Raw genomic sequence first — 23650 nt, forward strand, 5'->3', positions numbered from 1 at the left:
TATGGTATTCGGTTAATTTTGCCTGGTTTACAGATTAATGTAATTAAGGAAATGTCAAAACTTGTTATCTGCTATGAATCTGCAGAGAAAATATATTTTTCAGTCCATGATTTATAACATACATTTTTTTTTAATAGTTTGGCCTATTTTTAATATTTACATATTTCAGTTTCATAACAAAAAAATCCATCACAAAATTAAATTAATATAATGTAAAATATTGAGTATTTTATTTTTATTTTGTTAAAGATTACTCAACTCAATTTGATGGACTTTTGTTATGAAATTGAAATGCGTATATCATAAAACAATTGAGTGAAACAATACCTTTTAAACATAAAAATCTGAACAATTTAATGTTATTACTTACTGTATTTGATCACATTTCTTACATTTCATTTAGTCTTTTAGTAGATATTTGTATCCAAAGCAACTTACAAATGAGGAAAAGCACAATCTTTTCTAATTACAGAAAATGTTATGTATGTTTATTTTATATACCTTTTGAACAGAATTTTTTTTTTTTTTTTTTTTTTTTTTTTTTTTGAGTGTAGGATATGTAATAAATATGTTTATAACACAAATATAGAGTATACTCAATAAATAGCACACAAACCTTACATGTTGAATCATATGTTTGAATGTATTTTAACTGTAGGAAAAAGCATGGTGAATTGTTATCTGGCTAAACAACTTTTTTATCTTCAAAAGAACATGTTTTGTAAGACATAACCAGTCATATTGACCTTGTGGTTTATTGTCAATGAATTTATAAACACATTTTCATATAAAGTATTTCAGCAGAGCACTACCTAGCTCATTAAATTGACTTAATTGTCCATTGCCAGGGGATCTTTTTTTTTTTTTTGAGAGGGACAGACATGTCTCCCAAAGTCTTGTCGCAGTGCTTGCGCATGCGCACACCCGCTCGCCCGGTCATGCCGAAAGCAGCCGAAGAAAAACGATGGGAGACGATCCGCGGCGCACTATGTGGCAGGAAAGCCCGTTTCACAGCGCCAGTCTCGTCAGTCAGCGGAGCACTATGTGGCAACGGAGGAGGGGAGGGCAACGGCTCGGCCGCATTCGGGGCCGCCTGCGCTCATCAAACGCCGCTCATTGAACAGACAAGTGAGGCAGAGCTGGTGTGGAAACATTTGTTATGCCGTAATATGCGTGAATTTCTAAAGTATTACCGGGGTAAGCGAGCATCCGTGCCACAAAAGCCATATTTATGCATTGTACTTGAACAGAAAAGCGAAATGCGTACAGATTTTTAGCTCAGATCTGCAGAGGAGGGAGGAAAGGGGGCTTGGGGGCGAGCTTTGAGGACGGCGGGTCCAGACGGTTCTGTTGGCGTGTTGAAAATGTGTTTCTTGCGCTTCCTTTGTTTCTGCTGCGGGATTGTAAATAAGAGCTTGAGCCAAAATGGCGGATTGGAGCCGTTGACCTGCGTCGAGCTATGAGCTATTGCACTGCGTTTACTCACACAAATTACAAATTTTAAGCTATTTATTGCGCATTATATCCATGTTGTATGACGTATGTGGAGTCTTAACATATATAGTAAGGTATCTGGATGAATTTGTTGGCAATGTTTTATGTTTAAATGGGATTGTTAGCGATTTTGGGTCAGTTAGCTTGACAGATTTGAATTTTGTAATGACACATTGCGACTATTTTTCACACAACGTACATTTGTGGTCCACTGCAGCCTTGTTTTGGTTGTTTACTTGCTTAGTAAAGTGTGTGTGTGCGCGATGAAATGGGTATTAGCCTGTCTGTAAAGCTCTATTGTGCATTTTCCCATTCATGAATTATTCTTTTATGCACCTTTCAGGCTTGTAAGCTCAGATTTAATGTGATATATGTGTTTATATGGTGTAAAATGTTTACTTAAGTTCGCAAGTAGCAGTGCTGCTTGTCATTTTGTCTGTTAATGGCAGTACTGAAACCCAATCTGGCCAACTGATCTCACTGCATTGTTGAAGGTTCTGGCCCATTTGAGTCTGGTTCAGTCTCGTTTGATTCTCACTGGTAGGTTTGCATTGAGAAAGTATGCAGAATTTCCACGAGGAATGGTAAAATGTATCATTCTCAAGGGGGTTTGTTTGGAAGGGGGCGGCGGTTCATTTGTATTTCATGACAGTCTGCTGAAGACTTCTGTAGGGCACCTCTGGAGGATTAATTGATCAATTAGGCTTGTAGAGAAGAAAAAAAAAAAGCAATGTGGCTGGTTTAAAGGGATAGTTCACCCAAAAATTAAATCATTTACTCGCCCTCATGCCATCCCGGATGTGTATGACTTTCTTTGTTCTGCAGAACACGAATAAAGATTTTTAGAAGAATATCTCAGCTCTGTTGGTCCTCACAATGCAAGTGAATGGTGTCCATATCTTTGAATGTCAAAAAAGCACATAAAGGCAGCATAAAAGTAATACATACTACTCCAGAGGTTTAATCCATGTCTTCAGAAGCCATATGATAAGTGTGGGTGAGAAAAGGATCAATATTTAAGTCCTTTGTTTTACTATAATACTTTTATTTTTGGAGATTCACATTCTTCATGCTCCTTCCGCCACCTACTGGGCAGGGAGGAGAATTTATAGTAAAAAAGGACTTAAATATTGATCTGTTTCTCACCCACACCTTTCATATCACTACTGGAGACAATGGATTTCTTTTATGCTGCCTTTATGTCATTTTCGGACCTTCAGAGTTCTGGTCACCATTGATGTGTGGTGTATGGAGCTGAAATATTCTTCTAAAAATCTTTGTGTTCTGTAGAAGAAAGAAAGTCATGCACATCTGGGATGTCATAAGGGTGAGTAGATGAAGAGCAAATTTTCAATTTTGGGTGAACTATCTCTTTAAGGACTGACGATGGCAAATGGATATGTTTTATATAAGACTTCGTTTACGTTCTGATTAGTGGTCAACACGACCAGTATGGGTTTTCTGTTTGGCTGATGCCGATATCTAAAGAGCAGGTTGGCTGATATGTAATCGCAATTTCATAAGCGCAAAAAAGTAGTACATACTTTTAGATTTTAGATTTGATAAAATGTAGATTTTCATTTATTTTACAATATGTATTCAATTCACAAGGCAGCCTTCTGTTAATTGGCCAATCAGGCATAGTTATTGGCTGATAAATATCGGCCTATCGCTAGTTCTGATTTGCACTATTTTTGTGGAACATTCACTACAAATATGAAAAACAGGATCATATGGTCAGCTTTTCATTTTTTGCAATCTTCGATGATATTATATGTCAAAAATAGAGTTATATTATCTTTTTGTAAATGGCTCACATTAGAGGTCGATCGATAGTGGATTTTGCCAAAACTAATAACTAAGGTGGTGGGAAAGACCGATAACCGATTAACCAGCTGATAGTTTTTAAAACTGATTAATAGAATGTCAACAACAATTTCTTATTGTTTTCTTACTATGACGGGAATAGACAAAAAGTCCTAAATGAATAAAATCCCAGATTCAGTTTATTGTTGAAACAAAATCCCCAAAATAACCGAGAAAAAAAAACTAATAAAATATTTGGTGCATAACGTGAGACTTTTCTGTATAAACAAGCCCAAAGCACACCAGGGACTCTTATTTTGAAATGATGAAAAAACTATCGGCAACTATCTCTATAGATTTTTGCCGATAACGATAGTTCCAAAAAGCAACTGTGACACTCTCAGGTCAATTAAAAGGGGACATTAGGAAGCGGGAACCAGTTTACACACTTCAGGGTGATTTATTTTTACTGCTTTCACACAAAAACTCAACAAAGTCCTTATTCCAAGGTTTTACATAAACGTAAACACACATTGCCATCCACAGTGTTTTCAGCTTCAGGTCTCTCCCTTCACTGCGGCTCCGCTCCTCTCTGATCTCCCTTCAGCTTTCACTGTTATCACAATACAGCTGTCAGAGATCATTTTCCCCAGGTGTCAATCCTTACCGTTCTCGCTCTCCACAGACATCGCTCAGCCACGCCCATCTCTCCACAGCAACTATCGGCACTGATTACTACTCTAGCCCACATGTTGGTCTTGGCTGTTGTAAGATGTCAAAATCTAGCTGCAGTTATAGTTTATTGGATGTAACCACTTCATTCCAAAACTATTCTATTCCTTTTGCATCCTTGATTTCTTTTTATTCAGGCTACATTGTGAAATGCTGTTCAACAATTTTATGCATCATTGAACTGTAAATTCACTCTTTAATTGTATTCAGCATTGTCAGATCATTAAAGCCATTAGTCAACATTTGACCCAGCTCAGCACTTTTGCTTCTTATGCATGGATAACGCTTACACAAAATTGTTCCATCATCCATGTGCAGGTCTTTAATGCAACATGATTGAGAAAAGTCTGTGCCAAGTGAAATGGATGAATGTCACTTAACCCTTTCAGGAACATGTCTAGGCTATATTTTGTATTTTGTTACATTTTTTGCATTATAACATTATGTTTTAAGACAATGAAACACACTTTCTCCCCTTATTTTTATAATTGTAATCCCAAAAGATTCACATTAATACTATGGTAAATAAACAAAATCCCGCACACTGCTGCTGCTGGTGAATAAACAACTTAATACAACGTTTTGGTCATGAGACCTTCATCAGGTATTTGAAAAAAATTGTGTGTGTGTGTGTATATATATATATACACACTGGCGGCCAAACGTTTGGAATAATGTACAAATTTTGCTCTTATGGAAAGAAATTGGTACTTTTATTCACCAAAGTGGCATTCAACTGATCACAATGTATAGTCAGGACATTAATAACGTGAAAAACTACTTCAAAGAGTTCTCATGAAAAAATCCTCCACGTGCAGCAATGACAGCTTTGCAGATCCTTGTTATTCTAGCTGTCAGTTTGTCCAGATACTCAGGTGACATTTCACCCCACACTTCCTGTAGCACTTGCCATAGATGTGTCTGTCTTGTCGGGCACTTCTCACGCACCTTACAGTCTAGCTGATCCCACAAAAGCTCAGTGGGGTTAAGATCCAGAACACTCTTTTCCAATTATCTGTTGTCCAATGTCTGTGTTTCTTTGCCCAGTTGAACCTTTTCTTTTTGTTTTTCTGTTTCAAAAGTGGCTTTTTCTCTGCAATTCTTCCCATAAGGCCTGCACCCCTGAGTCTTCTCTTTACTGTTGTACATGAAACTGGTGTTGAGCGGGTAGAATTCAATGAAGCTGTCAGCTGAGGAAATGTGAGGTGTCTATTTCTCAAACTAGAGACTCTGATGTACTTATCCTCTTGTTTAGTTGTACATCTGGTCTTCCACATCTCTTTCTGTCCTTGTTAGAGCCAGTTGTCCTTTGTCTTTGAAGACTGTAGTGTACACCTTTGTATGAAATCTTCAGTTTTTTGGTAATTTCAAGCATTGTATAGCCTTCATTCCTCAAAACAATGATTGACTGATGAGTTTTTAGAGAAAGCTGTTTCTTTTGTGCCATTTTTGACCTAATATTGACCTTAAGACATGCCAGTCTATTGCATACTGTGGCAACTCAAAAACAAACACAAAGACCATGTTAAACTTCATTTAATGAACCAAATATCTTTCAGTAGTGTTTGATATAATGACAAGTGATTTTCTAGTACCAAATGATCAATTTAGCATGATTACTCAAGGTGTTGGAGTGATGGCTGCTGTCTAGATTTGATCAAAAATGACTTTTTTCAAATAGTGATGGTGCTGTTTTTTACATCAGTAATGTCCTGACTATACTTTGTGATCAGTTGAATGCCACTTTGGTGAATTAAAGTACCAATTTCCTTCCGAAACAGCAAAATCTGTACATTATTCCAAACTTTTGGCCGCCTGTGTGTGTGTGTGTGTGTGTGTGTGTGTAATATATAGGGTTTTGTGTGTCTATGTAATGATATATATATATATGATTTAGTATATATAAGGATATACTGTATATATGCATATATATAAATATATATATACACACACTGATCAGCCACAACATTAAAACCACCTGCCTAATATTGTCTAGATAGCATTCAGAGATGATATTCTTCTCATCACAATTGTACAGAGTGGTTATCTGAGTTACTGTAGACTTTGTCAGTTCAAACCAGTCTGGCCATTCTCTGTTGATCTCTCTCATCAACAAGGCATTTTCATCCACAGAACTGCCGCTCACTGGATGTTTTTTGTTTTTGGCACCATTCGGAGTAAATTCTAGAGACTGTTGTGTGTGAAAATCCCAGAAGATCAGCAGTTACAGAAATACTCAAACCAGCCTGTCTGGCACCATATCAGGAAATCTATATCAATACCCATCCCTACTGGCCAGTTGACGTAGTGTAATGGGCCGAGTTGAGGAAGCCCTGAGCTGCCTCTGCTTGTAGTGTACTCTTAATGTATTGTGTAACACTGTCTGCTCAGCTTTCTGAATAATGTACTGTAAGGATGATCTGGTCTGGATCTTGAGTGTTTTGAATGTTAGGACAGCCTTAGACTAAAATATTAGACTCGTGAAAGTTACGTAGTGCCAGTCAATCAGATTGGAACTTGTGATTTCAGTCAGCGCTTGTCATTTTTACGTGCAATATGCCTCAGACGGACAGTGAATGGACTGGGGCATGCTGTCTGAGGCTAGTAATTTTTAGACTGTTAATCTGAAATATATTCTGGAAATATGTAGGCTGCTCAAAGTGTGCTTTACGTCACTACACAAGAAATCAGTGAAGAAAAGATTGTCAAATGGCTAATTAAAAGATGACCAGAATATATTTACACTCCCACAGCAATTCACAAACATTTAAGCTTTTGTACTTTGTTTCGTAGGTTGCTGAAGCCCTTCCAAAAGAAGTCTGGATCATAACGCACCTGCCAGAGCCCTGAGTGGGCTGGCGCAACCCGTCGTGCCCACTCAGTATTGAGCACCAAACATTCCACAGCGTCAGACGGGCATCAGAGGGACAAAATTACATGTCAGCTTTTTTGTTTTTTTAGATTGTCCCCTTTAGGTTTCATTCCCCCTTCCTCCTTACACTCTTTCATTCATAAAGAGTCAAATAGATTTTTTCGCCCTAGTGTGGCAGCCAGGCTGCCTCCCCCAATCACAGATGAATGAAGACCCCATTTGGGAAGAACGCAGCCCAGAGATCCAGAGCTGATGCAGGTATGTCTGTTTTCATTGCTTATTTTGCTACTTTACTCTAAAAAGGTAATTCCGGGTTCAATACAAATTGACGGCATCTGTCGATTACCACAGAATGTTTTTTTTGACTCTTCCCTCAAATAGAGATGTGTAAAACTACCAATTTTCATAATCGACTAGCCGGTCAGTTGATTAAACGACTAGTAAGGTGTTAAGGATAATAATGTATAATTAAACCTAAAGTACACTTCGGTCAGTCGCAAACGCGAGGCGTATGCGCACAGGATGCGTGACACAAATTTCGTTATCAGCAGAGTGCTCGAGCATTGAACAGAGTGATATGCAGATGCTAAGCGCAGCACTTCAACATGGTAACTTAAACAAAAATATAATCAAAATGAAAGGGCTGTTGATTTAACACGTTAATTCAGTGCAATTAATTATATAAAAAATAACGCGTTAAGAAAATTAATGCAATTAATCATATCCCCAGAAAGTAATAAGGAATATTCCTACCATCTGAACAACTCAAGCTTGAAGTACCAATTGTTTTCTCCAGTGGGCATTAAGTGAAAATCCAGCTGTTTAGGCAACGCCTGGCTGTACAGAGAACAAATCAAACTTAACCACAGCAGACAGCACAAGATTGACGTCTCATTCTTGCGTTCAAACACAGGTTGATGGAGCACAAATCCGAACACAGGGATCTCAAGACGTGTTTTGCTAAGTTTCAAATGTTGGGCCTCATGTGCTCAGATAGGAGACAAAGGCAGGCCTACACACAGTCATAAAGCCTGACTGAGGCCTGTAGGAACACTCAAAGCCTGATAACACAAAAACGGCACCAAAATCAAACAAAGGGAGTCCAAACAGACTGCAGATCCCATCAAGCCTTGCTAACTTTACACCTAGGTGTGAAATTCTGAAGGATCGAACTCTCAACTCCTATTGGATGAAACGCACGACAGAAGCGTCCCTCAACCGTGATTTCATCGAGACTATAAAACCCCAGAGATTCCTCCCAAGCTTTGCTTCCAGCGTCAGTGTTCGCCGCATCTAGTTGCAGCCCTGCTGCTCCCAGTTGTAGCCTTGCTGCCCAAGGAAGTAACGTACGTACCTGAACTTTGACCATACAATCTCCATCTCACTGGATGAGCCGAGATTCCCGATGTTCCACCGAGCATGCTAACGGATCCGAAGGAGACCGCAGAGCAATCCGCGTCTCACCCTTTTGGCTGCAGAAGTGAAGAAAGAAGATTTCTCTTCTTCAACTGAGTCGACTTCACTGATTTCTCCGCCAACCCGCCGAGATTCAGCCGCCGTACCGCCCACCGACAGAGTGAGGATATGGCCTCCCGTCATCACCTGAGCTTCGAGGAACTGAATCGGAGTCAAACGACGGACGAACACACATTCTACCCACGTCCTCACGCGATTCAAGTAAGAGGTTTACATCTGGGCAGAGATAGATTATTATAGTGTGTTATTCTTGTGTATCAAGGTTATTGCTTGTACAGTTTACGGACCGCCGAGTCCGCTCATTGCTGCTAATAAAACTCAAGGTATTACTGTAAATTACTGTTACCACGAATTAGATTTGCTGTGTTGTCGTCCAACCACGTTGGGCTGTTTGCGCATTTCCGCCATCGCGGGTGAGACCGGCACACTGAGTTTATCCATTAAAGAACCAACGACCGCGGCGGATGGATTATGAGCCGTTCATTGTGTCTCTGAGTGATAAAACTAACGGTTGCCGTCTCTCCCACGATCGGTAAACCGGCTTCGGTGCCATCACCCTGTTCTCTTTCTCCTGTACAAACCGCACACACACACACACACACACACACACACACGACCCCTCACAAACATACCCGCATACACATTTGGCGAACAGATAACTTGGCGATAGAGCCCAGCTTTGTCCCTAAGTAATTGTACCATCGGAGACACGTGTTAAATGGGCAGACGCCATTAACCAGTCTCTCCACCCACATTCGCGGCCACATTCTCTGGCCGGAAACCTCACGTGATGCGCCCGCCATTTTGTGCACTCCTCCTCTCCTCTCACACACACACACACACACACACACATACACCTCTACCCTCCTCTCATGTATTATAGGCTTATCTGTTACCATATCTAATCATGTTACTGTTTAGTTTGTAGTTGATAGTCGGAAGTTTATCGACTGCTTTGTATTGATTATTAATTGATTTTACTGCATCAATAAACTTTGTTATACTTTAAAGAGAAGTGTTTTGGTATTGTTCTGCATGCACCTGTGCCAAAGGCTGGCAGGGGATGTAAGTGCTCGGATTCAAGCCTTCATTGTTTACCTTTTGAATGCCGATGTTCTCCAGATGTCGACTTTCCTAAGAGAACAATCCTATATTGAGACGGCTATACTGTCTGGTTATTAGTCCCTGATTCAAGGGTGGTGTCCCGGCAATATTAATTCTTATAAATATTCTATTGATTTTGATAATTGGTAGTTATCTTTGATTATTGTTGATTTGAAGGATTAATAAGCTAATGTTGATTCTAATCAATGTTCTGTTGATTTTAATAATTAATAAATATCTTCGATAATTATTAATAATTGCTAATAACCAAACCCATTCCTGAACAAAGCCCCCAACACAAGTTAGGTTTAACTAGACACAGCAACCTAAAAATGGTATGTTGACGGATGACGTGGCGCAACCAAAGTGAGACGCTCAAAGCGTCCGTTTGATGCATGTGTACATTGATGCGTCCTGAAATCCACTTCTGGTTTGCATCGGAGTTCTGTTGGTGTTTATTTTGTGAAAATGAATGTCTGACTCATTAAACAGCTTATTACAAGACTACTTGCTGAATAAATAAATAAATAAATGCACATGAAACATTGATTTGAGTTGAAATTATTTTATTAGTTTACTTGTAGAGATTGTACAGTGATCCGAGAAGCAGGAAAGATGACTCGCAAATACCGGGATGAGCAGTCTGATACATGGATGTGCGGTTGTTACTCAGAAATATCAGACCACTAGATGGCGCCATTAACCAATCAGAATAGAGTATTCCTGAGAGCCGTGTAATATATGTTAATGACTTCTACTGTGTTTGTTTTAAATTGACTATAATTGACTTTGACATATGTGTCTTTTCTGTTGTTGAAGGGCATCCTGGTGTCTCTGCAAATATGATGAAAAAAAAGAATTCTCACAAGTAAGTTTTTGTTGGTTTGTTTTAAGCCCTGCAAATGTGAACATGGATTTATGATGTTTTAATGAAGTATAGCACACTCATAATATCATAAAGATAACAGTCTAAAAATGTATTGCACATTCACTCTCACAGTTACAGTAGATTGACATCACTTAAAATCTTCACACAGGAAACACAAAAGCAGTGTAGGGCCCACTAAAGCCGTGACTCAGCCCAGACGGAATATCGTAGGCTGTCGTATCCAGCACATCTGGAAAGAGGGCAGCGGAGCAGCGTCACAGTGGAAAGGAACCGTTTTAGACCAGGTGCCCGTCAACCCATCACTCTACCTGATTAAATATGACGGTTTTGACTGCGTCTACGGCCTGGAGCTGCACAAAGATGAGAGAGTGCAAGGACTGGAAGTCCTGCCTGACAGACTAGGTATGTCCAAAACATCTAATGACTTTTATTTACATTTGTTTTTTTGACCTTTTGGCCACTTTTCTTCACAATAGAGAGGAAAAAGTTTGGTGAAAGTGAGGGGACCCAATGTTGGCTGATGTCAAACCGATGCTTCCCACATAAGCACCAAGGCTGAATGTATCTGGAGCATATACACTTACCACTAGGCCATGAGACTGACATGTACTGACTTTTTGTCTCTGGTTTTGTTGGAAAATTCAACCCAAAAATTTATAAATATTATATAACCATTGCATTGAATTAAAATACTTAAAATAGCTGAGTGACTCCAGCCAGGTCTCCTAAGCAACCAAATTGGCCCGGTTGCTAGGGAGGGTAGAGTCACTTGGGGTAACCTCCTCGTGGTCGCTATAATGTGGTTCTCACGTTCGGTGGGGCGCGTGGTGAGTTGTGCTTGGATGCTGCGGAGAATAGCGTGAAGCCTCCACATGCGCTATGTCTCCGTGGTAACGTGCTCAACAAGCCACGTGATAAGATGCGCGGATTGACGGTCTCAGACGCGGAGGCAATTGAGATTCGTCCTCCGCCACCCGGATTGAGGCGAGTCACTACACCACCACGAGGACTTAGAGCACATTGGGAATTGGGCATTCCAAATTGGGGAGAAAATAAAAAAATACTTAAAATAAAAATGAAAGAAACTTCATCTCATTAGTCATAACACCAGACACCACACTCCAGCTGGATTTTTAGGGGGTGAATTATTAGTCCCAGATTTACTGCAGTAAATGATGTTTCCTGCCATTGATAGTGTGTCCTGCTTTCTCATGGGTCTCGCAGCATCGACACGCATCAGCGACGCCCACCTGGCCGACACCATGATCGGCAAAGCTGTGGAGCACATGTTCGAGACGGAGGACGGCACTAAGAACGAGTGGAGGGGAATGGTGCTGGCCCGAGCGCCCATCATGAACACATGGTTTTATATCACATACGAGAAAGACCCGGTGCTATACATGTACCAGCTGCTCGATGACTACAAAGACGGAGATCTGAGGATCATGCCAGACTCAAGTATGTTTCTTATGTATTTGTTTTGATCTAAATTGATGTATTGTACTGTTAGACAGCAAACTTTAGGTTTCTGAAAGTACACGCTCGTGTACCTTTTGTCTTTTTCTGATTTTCAAATGCTTTTTTCCTTTAACTCGATGGTTGTAATGTTGTGACTCAACTGAAGAGTTGACCAGTTTGGTTCATTTTAGAACTTTTAAAATGGCTAAAGGGAAATAATCTTCTGAAACCCGGGGGACAAAACGTGGGCAGACATATTTGCGCCCTTTAAACTTTATCTTATAATTTTAGATATTAATTAATTTTAGTTATCTTTATTTTTATTAGTTATATAATTTATTATCTGAAGTTATTGATTTTATTAAATGTATTATTTTAATAATTCTTAAATTATCTTATTAACGAATTTTATTTTTATATATATTTTTAATGATCTGAAATTATTGTATTCATTTTTATAATTTAATAATTATTTGAAGCTATTAATTTTATTAACTTTTTATTAATTCTCTTATTTAAGTTTACTATTTTTTTTATTAATTAAATTCTTAATGAATTTATTTCTTATATAATTTATTATCTGAAGTTATTCATTGTTTATTATTCTTAAATGATTTAATTTAATTTTATTAAATGTGTTTTGTATTAATTCTTAAGTGGTCTTATTAGCGAATTGTGTGTGTGTATATATATATATATATCAAATTATCATATTAATTATTTTATAATTTATTAATTATCTGAATTTATTAATTTTTAACTTTTTTATGAATTCTCTTATTCAGTCAAGTTTGTTTTTATTAATTAAATTCTTAATGAATTTTATTAATCTATTATTTCTTAATTTATTAATTATCTGAAATAATTAATTGTTTTTAACTCTTAAATTATCTTATTTAATTTTATTAAATGTTTTGTATTAATTCTTAAGTTATCTTATTATTTAATTTTTTTTAAGTTATTATCTGAACTTATACATTTAATTTAGTTTATTACGTATTTATAAATTAATTTTGATACTTTCTTACTTATCGGAAGTTAATTTTATTATGTTTATTAATAATCTTAAATTATCTTATTATATTAATGTATTAATTCTACTATAATTTATTACTAATCTGAAGTTTTAAAATGTAAAATTTTAATTATCTTAATTTTAATCTGTTTTTTATCATTTTTTTAAATGATCTTATTTATTAATTAATTTTGTTAATTTAATTCTTACATAGCTTATTATTTATCTAATATTGTTTAACTGTTTTAAAATGATGATTCCTTTCTTAAAATCATAAATTTGTCATTTCCGTATGTTTCAGACGACTCGCCCCCAGCGGAGCGTGAGCCCGGAGAGGTAGTGGACAGCCTCGTCGGTAAGCAGGTGGAATATGCCAAAGAGGACGGCTCTAAACGAACTGGTATGGTTATCCATCAGGTGGAGGCCAAGCCTTCCGTCTACTTCATCAAGTTTGATGACGACTTTCACATTTACGTCTATGACCTGGTGAAAACATCGTAGGCAGCGACGCACTCATGGGTTGAGGAGAGGGGGAGGAATTTCACGCACCATGTGATCCACAAACTTTTTGCCAAACGTTTTCTCTGAACATTTCTCGTAACATCTTTTGGAAATGGTATGGTGGATATTTCGGTGGAATCTCGGATTACCACTAGTCAAGTGTCTCTTATCGTTGTAGGATAAACGGATAGCTGGACATCATATCGCCCAACATAAACGTAGCTTTATATTTCTAAGTTTTTCTCAAGCATTTCCCATTCCTGTTGTTGCCAGTGATTATTATGAAGATACACCATAATTTTCATCGGAAAACCAGAGATCTCATTCCGTTGTGTTTGACCATTCTCGGAACTTCTGGGCTGCATTGAGGATTCCTGAAGTGAATATGATGATCTGTTGGACTGTTTCATTTCTAACTTGGCTTACGCCGTTATGTGTTACCCAAAAGTCTCTCTGTACGCTATGAAATACAAGCTAATGGTGTCCAGCAATGAGAATCACCCCAAGCTGAAAATCCTAATTCTTCATCATTGTTTTTGGATGTGTTGGGAGGAAAAAAATGTAAAAGCAAAAGTTGGATTTTGGAAAGCGCAGGATTGCAGCATTCATCCTGCAGTGTTTTAAGGGGTTCGCAGAAAACGACCGCTTGGGGTGTCTTAAACACTACATTAATGTGTGCGAAACTGCCAGGAGACAGAGGGCAGGAAGATAGCGGTAGAGAGCGGCATGGGAAAATCGTCCTCTTGTTTGTAACAAGACAAACTAGAGCACAGCAGTCCTGATGCCTTTGCAGTTACTGCGGTTGCCAGATGTTTCTTGTTTTATCCCTCCGTCTTCCTGAACTCGCCAGAAAGAATTACGCACACGGGCGCCACTGTTAATGATTCGTAGGCATTTGTGGAGTGAATCTCCACCGTCTTGTATAATTTTTAGTTTTTTTATTTTACACCCTATTTTTTATATATATATATATTTATATATATATATATATATATATATATATATATATCACCACCAAGTAAACGCTAATGCAGCTTTTATTATCATAAGCACTAAATTTAGATCATCTAAGATTTGAGCGCTTGTTTAACTCCCCCTTTTTTTTAACGCAATGTCATGTCTGTATATTGTAACGGAACGTTAATATTAACGTTTTTTAGCTTTATTTAGTTTTATGGGTTTCATTAAATGTTGAAAAACTTACCCTCTAACTATGTATCAGATTGCATAGTGAGGACATTTTGCGTTTGCAAATTTCCCAAAGTATTTAGAGAATGTTACAGAAGCCAGTCGCACAAAGTGTTTGATCTCGAACAGGTTAGAAAATGTTGATGCAATAACAGAAAAAGTATTCAGGAATTTCTTTGCGAACTGTGCACCCCATTTTCGTCTTAAGTGACTGTAAGATTATAATTATTATTTTTTTATCAGCCTTTGGGAGATTTATTTTGTCTCGTATTCTCAATTCTGCCTCTCTGCGAGCCTAAAAAAGTGTGCCTCAATATTAACTTTCATTTGGTTCCAGTATGTTTTGTTTTTGTGTGTGTGTGTGTGTGTGTGTGTGTGTGTGTGCGTGCGTGTGTGTGCTTTGTCCAAAAAAAGGTTTCTGTGTTCCCATTAGACTCGTACAAAATGACTGGAAGGCCCCCTCTGAGGAAAGTTACTATGTTTGAAAAAGCCTTGCAGCTACATGTGTTTTTCATTATTCCTGCGTGTTCTGCTGTCGGTTCCAGTGTTCCAGTTTTAAAACCAGTTTTATTTTTTTTTTCAGCGAGGTTCATGTTCATACAACACGCAACACTTCTCTGTTGTCCTCAACTGAACAGGTCACACAGAGCCGCTGTATTTTGCATTTAATGCACAACAATAGTAGTGTGACTCTCGCGAAGAAATATCCTATTTCGCCCTAAAATCAAAAGAAACCAATAAATGATATTTTGCATAAAGGAAATGAGGTCTATGTTTAGGGCCAGTAAGTTCATTTGTGTTGTGACATTATTTTAATGACTAAGTGCATTTCTCCCCCAATGTATGGTACGTAATGTGTCCAGAGATTTTTATTTTTTAGGATTTTCAGGGTAATTTTTCCTGATGGTGATTCATTAAGAAAAAGTTCTGTAAGAATGTTTATTATTATTATTATTATTACTATTATTTAAATCAGCATAAATTTGAGGCAATTGAATAAAAATATACTACCATGATTTATAAATGCTTTTCAATTAAAATATTTATTTTTTTCACTACAATATTGAGAATATCATTCTTTCACATTGCATTAGGCTACTGAGAATTGATGAAATGTGCTTAATTGTCATGAAAATAATGTCACAAGGCAAAACAAATCTTAATGATCCTAAAAATAGAAAAGGCTTAATTTTCTTGAGCTTATTTTTAGTACCATTATTATTATTATTTATTTATTTATTTTCATGACAATAAAATGCATTGCTCATTTTCAATTCTGGGGGAAAATAAAAATAAAAAATGAATAAATAATGGTCGATAATGCATCCGGACGTTTAATTTGATGGGTTTTTGAAGTATCATTATTCAAAAAAGATTTTTAATTAATATTAGCACATAAAGCATAAATTAGAGGCAATAAAAATACTACCATGATATATAAACACTGTGCAATTTAAATATGGCTTTTTTTAACTACAGTATTGAGAAAATGATTTGACATTACATGACGCTACTGAGAATTTGGGGTGAAATATGCTTAATTGTCATAAAAAATAATGTCATAATGCAAAAAATCTTAATTAAAAAAAAAAAAAAATCTGCATTATGGCATTATTTTTATGACTATTAGATGCATTTTCCCACCAAATTGTCATTACTGTAATAAAAAAATAAAATAAAAAAAATCATTCTCAATTTTCCAAAATTTTAACCGTCCCTAATGCATCCGAACATTGTATTTTTGAGGGTTTTTCAAACTGTCATTATTATAAAAATTTAAAAAATATTTTTATTTTAGATTAGCATAAATGAAAGGCATTAAAACAAATAATACCGTAATGAATAAACAATTAACTATTTAAATATTTTTTCACAACAGTATTGAGATTATCATTATTTTTTTCACACTACATTAGGCTTCAGATAATAGGCGAATTTGCTTAATTAAGTGCTTAATTAAAAATAGAAAAATAACTAAATATAGACCTAATTTTCTCATTTTCACAAGCAAACTATTTTATGTTTGTATTTTGATTTTGGTGCGTTCTATTCGCTCTTAATATTCAGTTAACTCTTCAGATTTATCTTGGAGATATTTGTGATTCTCCAAGTATTTGACCCTGAAACCTTAAATCAGACGACCTGCTCAGCTTAGTGTTGTGACCTTAGCGCAGATGTAAACCTGCGGCTTGGGACTATTGTTCCACTTTACGTTTAAAACGAGAGCTAGGTCACTATTAAGAGACGTACAGGTCTCTAACAATGGTATGCACCGTCATTGCAGCTATATGTACTTACCAAGTCTCCTCTGGTAGGATTGTGTCTTATTCGAAATTGAAATCAGACGTGTCAATATGCAAATGGTTACCCTCAGAAAAGACATATTCAAGGGATTGGCCTTTTACATGTACCTACTGTAGTATTGTACTGTGTTTGATGTCAGGTCGACGTGGGAAAAAGAAAAAGAAAACTAGACCGTTCTTTTTGCATGATATGAGTAGAGTTGTTATCGTACGCTAGTGTGATGCATGTGTACCTGTCTTTTTATTTTGGCAATTTGTTTCCTAAATGAGAAGTTTATGTTTGTGTTGCTACTGTGTGATGTTTTTGTTCTGGTTTTGAATACATTTCTAAAACAAACAAACAATTTTATTTTCTGCTATGCTCTAAAAGATCAAATGCACTGGTGTTTGTGTGGCGTGCCAATTGGAAGGCAAGGTGCCAGTGTTAAACAGCATTTAAGGGATCATATCCTTTTTGACAGTACAACCGTTCTGCTGTTTGTTTCTATGAAGAGTGCCATATTGAACGAAGAAATAGGCCTTACATGATTGGGACAAAATAAAATACAAATCTATATGTTAGAGTGGGATAATGTGTGCATGTGTGAAATATCACATATCTAATTCAACCTGGTGGATATAGAATGAAATGACGGATGTTGTCCTCAATGCACACTTTAAAATATGTGGAGAGAATTAACGTATGGTCCCTTTAAGATGCTGTTACTCTAATAACTTATATAAAAACATTAATAAAAAAAGAATCGACAAAAATGCCGTGCAGTTTGATGATTGTTGCAGATACATGTACAGTTCAGATTTCATGTTCTTTCACGTATAGATAAATGGCTTCTATTGGACCGAATCTGTTATTTTTTCTTCCTTTTTTTAACATGTAGATAATTCATTTTATTTTCATTTAAGTATAAACACATTTTAAAACCTGTTACTTAATTCACCAATTAATTTTTATAATTATTATGTAAATCTATCCCTATAAGATTAAAAAAAAACTTAATGTGAACTTGTCTCTGTCTGACTGTCTGCTTAATATGTGAATATCTGGATATTTACCTCATATCCCCTATTAACATTTTCCGTAAATATACATAAAATATTGTAAATTAGAGATTCAAAGAAATTTGAAATAAATAAATAAACTTTTGTAAGACAGGCTTTTGGACTAATAAACCTGACCTGAAGGTTTCTATTTATAATTTATTTATTTTTATTTTTGCAGAATCAAAAGAAATTAGTTTAATAAAACATGCTCATTTTAATGTCAAAATGTATTACAATGGTAGAAAAGTTAAAGTTGTGTCTTCGCAACACAGGAAATTAAAACTTGTTAAAAGATTTGGGTGTTACCCTTGGAGTTATGCCTGCAAACTTGAAGTTTAAAAAAAAATTGAGTGAGTAATGTCTCTTTGAACAGCGTTTCCGAGATAGATTAGGCGAATTAAAATTTTGGAAATGCGTTTATCCTGCACGTCCTGCTATGTACAACTACAACCCTTGCTGAACCCTGATTGGTTTACTCAGCTGTCAATCACTCGGACGTTGGGCTCACGCGAGCGCTTAATTTGTTCCTGTAGCGAATTTATTAATTCCACTATGACAAAGTTTTCGCTCATGAATATTAATTTTTTACGCTGGCGTTGCTTGGTGACTTTCCTGTAGCGTACGGTAGATTTTATAGATAATATTCATAAGTCAAGCCAACTGATTAGCTCCCGCTTACCAACGTCTGCCTTTCAGCCGCTATCAGCAAATCAGCGGGCGGACGTCTCGCTGCGTCATTAATATTAATGAGCCAACCTCACCTGTAGTAGGAAACGGTTTGTACATTCGCGTCCCTGTAGTAAAAGCTGTCAAAGGACTTACTAGAGTCCCAGAGATCACCATAATCAGTGCGCAGAAGTGCTTTTCATGTTAAACGAACTAAAGATACAAAGCGATGCTTCAACAGCAATTTAGCCTCTTAAACCCCTAGCTGTACAAGAACAGGTCCTTAGAAAACTCAAGAAAGTGAACTTTGAGAGCACAGGTGACCTGGACGCGCACCTGTGAGATCTACAGCTATGGTCCAAGTGTTTTCTGGACGAACTCTCGTGAACAAAGAGGGAGATCTGGTAGATCCAGAAGAAGCTCTCAGAAATAAAGTAGTTGGCCTGTATTTTTCGTCCGGATGGTGTCCACCCTTCCGAGACTTCACACATTTGCTGTGTGATTTCGATCCACCAGCGCAGTTTGAAATCGTGTTTATATCCTCTGATAAATCCACTGAAGACATGGTGGATTATTACCATGACATGCACGGGGACTGTCTGGCTCTTCCCTGGACGGATCCATACAAACAGTGAGTTGACGATGCATTTTAATGCATGCAATTATTGTGCATGAATCTGTGCTGTTGTTGCATGCTGCTCAGTTGTGCATCTGCAGTGTTGTTTAGTGTCACAGTAACCTTTTTTTGCAGCTTTCAACTTGCCCCTTGTAAGAGGTTTATTGCATGCTCTCTTGGAGGATTATGTTCTGTGTAGTAGTTGCAATGCTTACTGGTATCATGCATGTGTCTGACATTTTATTGCATGGTCAAGGAATTCCAGGAAATATCAGGGCATTTTAAAATTGTGATTTCTAAGCCTGGAAAAGTCATTGAGATTAAATAAAAGCTTCAAAGGTGATTTACATCTCTATAATGAATATAATTTGTTCTTGTCATGCTTTGAATTTTTGCATTTGGCAGAAATTGCTCTTTGCGAGTTTTAAGTGTATACAGTTATTTATTTTTTTAAATAACCTGACAAATAAATTGGGAAATGCTTTACTTCATCTAAAAAAAATGTAAACAATATTTTGTGCATTATTCTGTCATTATTATTCTTGCCGTTTTAAAGGCCTCTTATTTACTGAGAGATTGCATGGAATATTTTCTTTAAAAAAAAAATCAGTTATCATTGCAAGACCATTTAATATGAACTAGTGAAGGCAAAAAAAGTAATTAACTTAAGAGGAATGGTGACCAGTTACAAGACCTATAATATAAATTTCCCCTTGTTCGTTCATATATATCACTGTCTGGTTCATCTTCTCCCGACCTACAATCAGCTAAGCCTGTAGTAAGGTCTGTAAAGAGATGGACCAATGAAGCAGAGCTGGAATTACAAGCCTGCTTTGACTGCACTGATTAGAGTGAGGTTTGAGGCTGCAGCCACAGACCTGGACAAGCTCACAGAAACTGTTACATCATATATCAGTTTCTATGAGGATATGTGCATCCTTACTAGGACATTTTTATCATTCAATAACGATAAACCATGGTTTACAGGAATATTCAGACAGCTTCGTCATGCCAAAGAGGATGCTTACAGAAGTGGGGATAAAACATTGTACAACCAGGCCTGGAACACACTTACAAAGGAAATCAGAGTGGCTAAAAGAAGCTACTCTGAAAAGCTGAAAAACCAGTTTTCAGCCAACGATCCTGCATCTGTGTGGAGAGGCCTGAAAATCATCACCAAGTACAAGAAACCCCTCCCTCGCTCTGTAGAGAGTCAACTAATGGCTGATGAACTGAATGGGTTTTACTGCACGTTTGAAAAGACCAGTCTCGCACCTATCTTCAATTCACACACACACCAACACCTCCTGGAACCCCCCCTCCTCCCCCCTCCTGCTACTCAACCTGCACTTATGGTCTGTGAGGAGGATGTGTGCCGGGTCTTTCAGAAACAAAAGACTAGGAAAGCTTCAGGCCCAGACAGTGTGTTTCACCTGCCTGTCTGAAAGTCTGTGCTGACCAACTGGCCCCCATCTTCAGTAGACCACTGGAGCAGTGTGAAGTTCCCTGCTGCTTCAAATGCTCCACCACCATTCCGGTCCCCCAAAAAACCCAAAATCACAGGACTTAATGACTACAGACCTGTCGCTCTCACGTCTGTGGTCATGAAGTCATTTGACAGACTGGTTTTGGCCTACCTGAAAGACATCGCTGGACCCCCTTCAGTTTGCTTACCGAGCAAACATGTCTGTGGATGATGCTGTCAGTATGAGACTGCATTATATCCTGCAAAACTTCGACAGACCTGGGACTTATGCAAGGATCCTATTTGTGGACTTCAGTTCAGCCTTCAATACCATCATGCCTGATCTTCTCTCAACCAAACTGACCCAGCTCTCTGTGCCCACCTCAATCTGTCGATGGATCACCATCTTTCTGACAGATAGGCAGCAGCTAGTGAGACTGGGGAAACTCACATCCGGGACCCTCACTATTAGCACTGGTGCTCCTCAGTGATGCGTTCTCTCTCCACTGCTGTTCTCCCTGTACACGAATGACTGCACTGCAAAAGACCCCACTGTCAAGCTCCTGAAGTTTGCAGACAACACCACAGTCATCGGCCTCATCTGTGACGGTGACAAGTCTGCATACAGACAGGAGGTTGATCAGCTGGCTGTCTGGTGTGGTCACAACAACCTTGAGCTGAACACGCTCAAAACAGTGGAGATGATAGTGGACTTCAGGAGAAAGCTGAGAGGATTATTGGTGCCCCCCGCCCGCCCACCCGCCAAGACCTTACGTCTCCAGAGTGAGGAAACGTGCAGGTAGAATCACTCTGGACCCCACACACCCTGCCCACTCCCTCTTTGAACTGTTGCCCTGTGGCCAGCACTACAGAGCACTGAGCGCCAGGACATCCAGACACAAGATCAGTTTTTACTCTCAGGCCATTTTCCTCATGAACAATTAATCTGCCTAAGGACTCCCCCATAGTGCAATAATGTAAATATATATCTCATGTACATATGTAATATATTTAATTCAATACCTGTACATACCCCTACCTTGCACATACATTGCCACATGCACGTGTACATACACCATTCTGTTATATGTCCTATTATTTGTATGTCTATTTATACTACTGCGTTGTTTTATATTCTGTCTCACTGTAATGTTCTGTGTGCACTTGCTTGCTTGTCCTATCACCAAAAAATAAATTACTTGGCAATAAAGCTCATTCTGATTCTGAGTTTGTTGCTTGAAGAATCGCAGATGTTTACTTGTTCTGTTGTTACGGTTCCTATTCCACTGTGTCTCATTAAAGCGCTTATCCTTTGAGAGTTTTTATTACACAACACTCAGTTCCCCGTTGGTATCTGTTTTGCTTTTGGCTGCAAAACATGCAGCAAACCCATTCCTTTAGTATGCCAACACCGATGTGACTAATGAACAAATATTCTGCAGAGAAATGGGTTTTGGATTATGACTGCTCATATCACAACTGTACTATGACTATACTTGACTATAAAGCAAAATAAAGGATTTAAATAGCAATCTGACATTGAGATAAGACTTACAGTATGTGTTATTTTAATAACAAATTGTGTGTTTTCCAAAGTACACAATGCAATTAATATAGTTTAATAATTTAATAAAATGTATGTTTAATGCAAATAGAACACCAAGCTAATGACTCCAAGTTTTTATTTATGTATTTTTTGGTTATTTTATATCTATCATATTTTTTTATTTTATTTCATTTTGTTTTATTATTCTGTTTATTATTTTTATTTTATTTATTTTATTTAGTTTTTGTTACTCTGCTTATTATGTTTTATTTCTATTTCATTTTGTTATTTTATGTTTGATTTCATTTCATATGGGGTTTTACTTCATTTTGATATTTTTGTTGATATTTTTATTTTTTCATTTTGTTTATATATTTTATTTTTATTTCATTTTAAGTATTTACTGTTATTTATTTAATTGTATGCATTTTTTGTTTTATTTTTTATTTCCTTTAAAGTATTTATTTTTTTGTATTTCATTTTATTTCATTTTTTATTTAATTTTTGTCTTTTTATTTTTTGTATTTCATTTTTTCATTTTTTGTTATTTCATTTTGTTATTGTTTTTCTTTGTTTCATTTTTTATTTCATTTTTTTCTTTGTTTTATTTTTTTTATTTTTTCATTTTTTGTTACTCTATTTTATTGTATTGTAACTGGCGTCACCACTAGAGGACACTATATTTTACATCTCATTGACAGGCTGCTGTGTCATGCCATTTAATCACTTCCATAAATGCTTCCTGTTTTCTAGGTCTTAAATATCAGCCCATCCAAATAGCTGATTCTTTGTATGCTTTTTAAAGCATAAAATTAAATGGAAATAAATATTATAAAGAATATAAAATTGTAAAGTCAAGACCTTCATTGTGTCAAGGACACAAACATTCATTTACGTGCAAAGACATGACAGATTTACCTGAACGTTCCTAAATGAAACAAGATCTGCCGTAGTTGCTACACATGTCTTACATCCTCCGTAAAGGAAAAGTTTAATGGTTTGGAAAGGGCGTTTATAACTATTTCAAAATGAATGTTGTATTTACCAGCATTATCAATATTCATCACTTTCACCAAACTATATCTGTATATACTGCAGTAGTTCTGTTTCTTCTGGAAACACAAAAAAAGCTGTCTTGAATTTCCTTTGTTCATTGAGCAATAAAATGTTGGGTCTGCAGGAGAAACAAATGTGTTTGTCATGAAACTGTGTATAATCTCAAATGTTTTCATACTAAATATGCTTATTGTATCATACATTTTTGACTGTGTTTTCTCAGGCTCAAATCAATCATTTCTCAGTTTTATGTGGCATTATAGACAGGTATCTGGGTGAGCAATTAAAGCATTACACCTGAAAGAAACTCTGCTATAAGTCCGTAAGAGGAGTGATCGTCATGTTTTATGACTGAAACTGACGTTAATGTGACAGAAACTCCCTGATCATAAAACCTGAGATGATAAGAGAGTCTAAAGGAC

General features: G+C 36.9%; 1 protein-coding gene across 3 annotated transcripts; it reads left to right on the forward strand.

Moving 5' to 3' along the window:
• Positions 1-1028: 1028 nt before the first annotated feature.
• Positions 1029-23585, forward strand: LOC127433105 (spindlin-Z-like). 3 transcript variants are annotated; one of them, XR_007895843.1, is made up of 7 exons: positions 1029-1128; positions 6826-7162; positions 10304-10352; positions 10522-10775; positions 11598-11831; positions 13148-19176; positions 23452-23585. XR_007895843.1 is itself a non-coding variant. In XM_051684771.1 (6 exons), exons 2-6 carry the CDS (start codon positions 7111-7113, stop codon positions 13345-13347), a joined length of 789 nt encoding a protein of 262 aa, XP_051540731.1. In that variant the 5' UTR covers positions 1047-1197; positions 6826-7110; the 3' UTR covers positions 13348-19627. The 3 variants fall into 3 exon arrangements, 1 of the variants encoding a protein (XP_051540731.1); XR_007895842.1 differs by having other exon boundaries at positions 1047-1197; XM_051684771.1 differs by lacking the exon at positions 23452-23585 and having other exon boundaries at positions 1047-1197; positions 13148-19627.
• Positions 23586-23650: the final 65 nt, after the last annotated feature.

This window comes from Myxocyprinus asiaticus, chromosome 42 (assembly GCF_019703515.2).
Source record: "Myxocyprinus asiaticus isolate MX2 ecotype Aquarium Trade chromosome 42, UBuf_Myxa_2, whole genome shotgun sequence".
NCBI lineage: Eukaryota > Metazoa > Chordata > Actinopteri > Cypriniformes > Catostomidae > Myxocyprinus > Myxocyprinus asiaticus.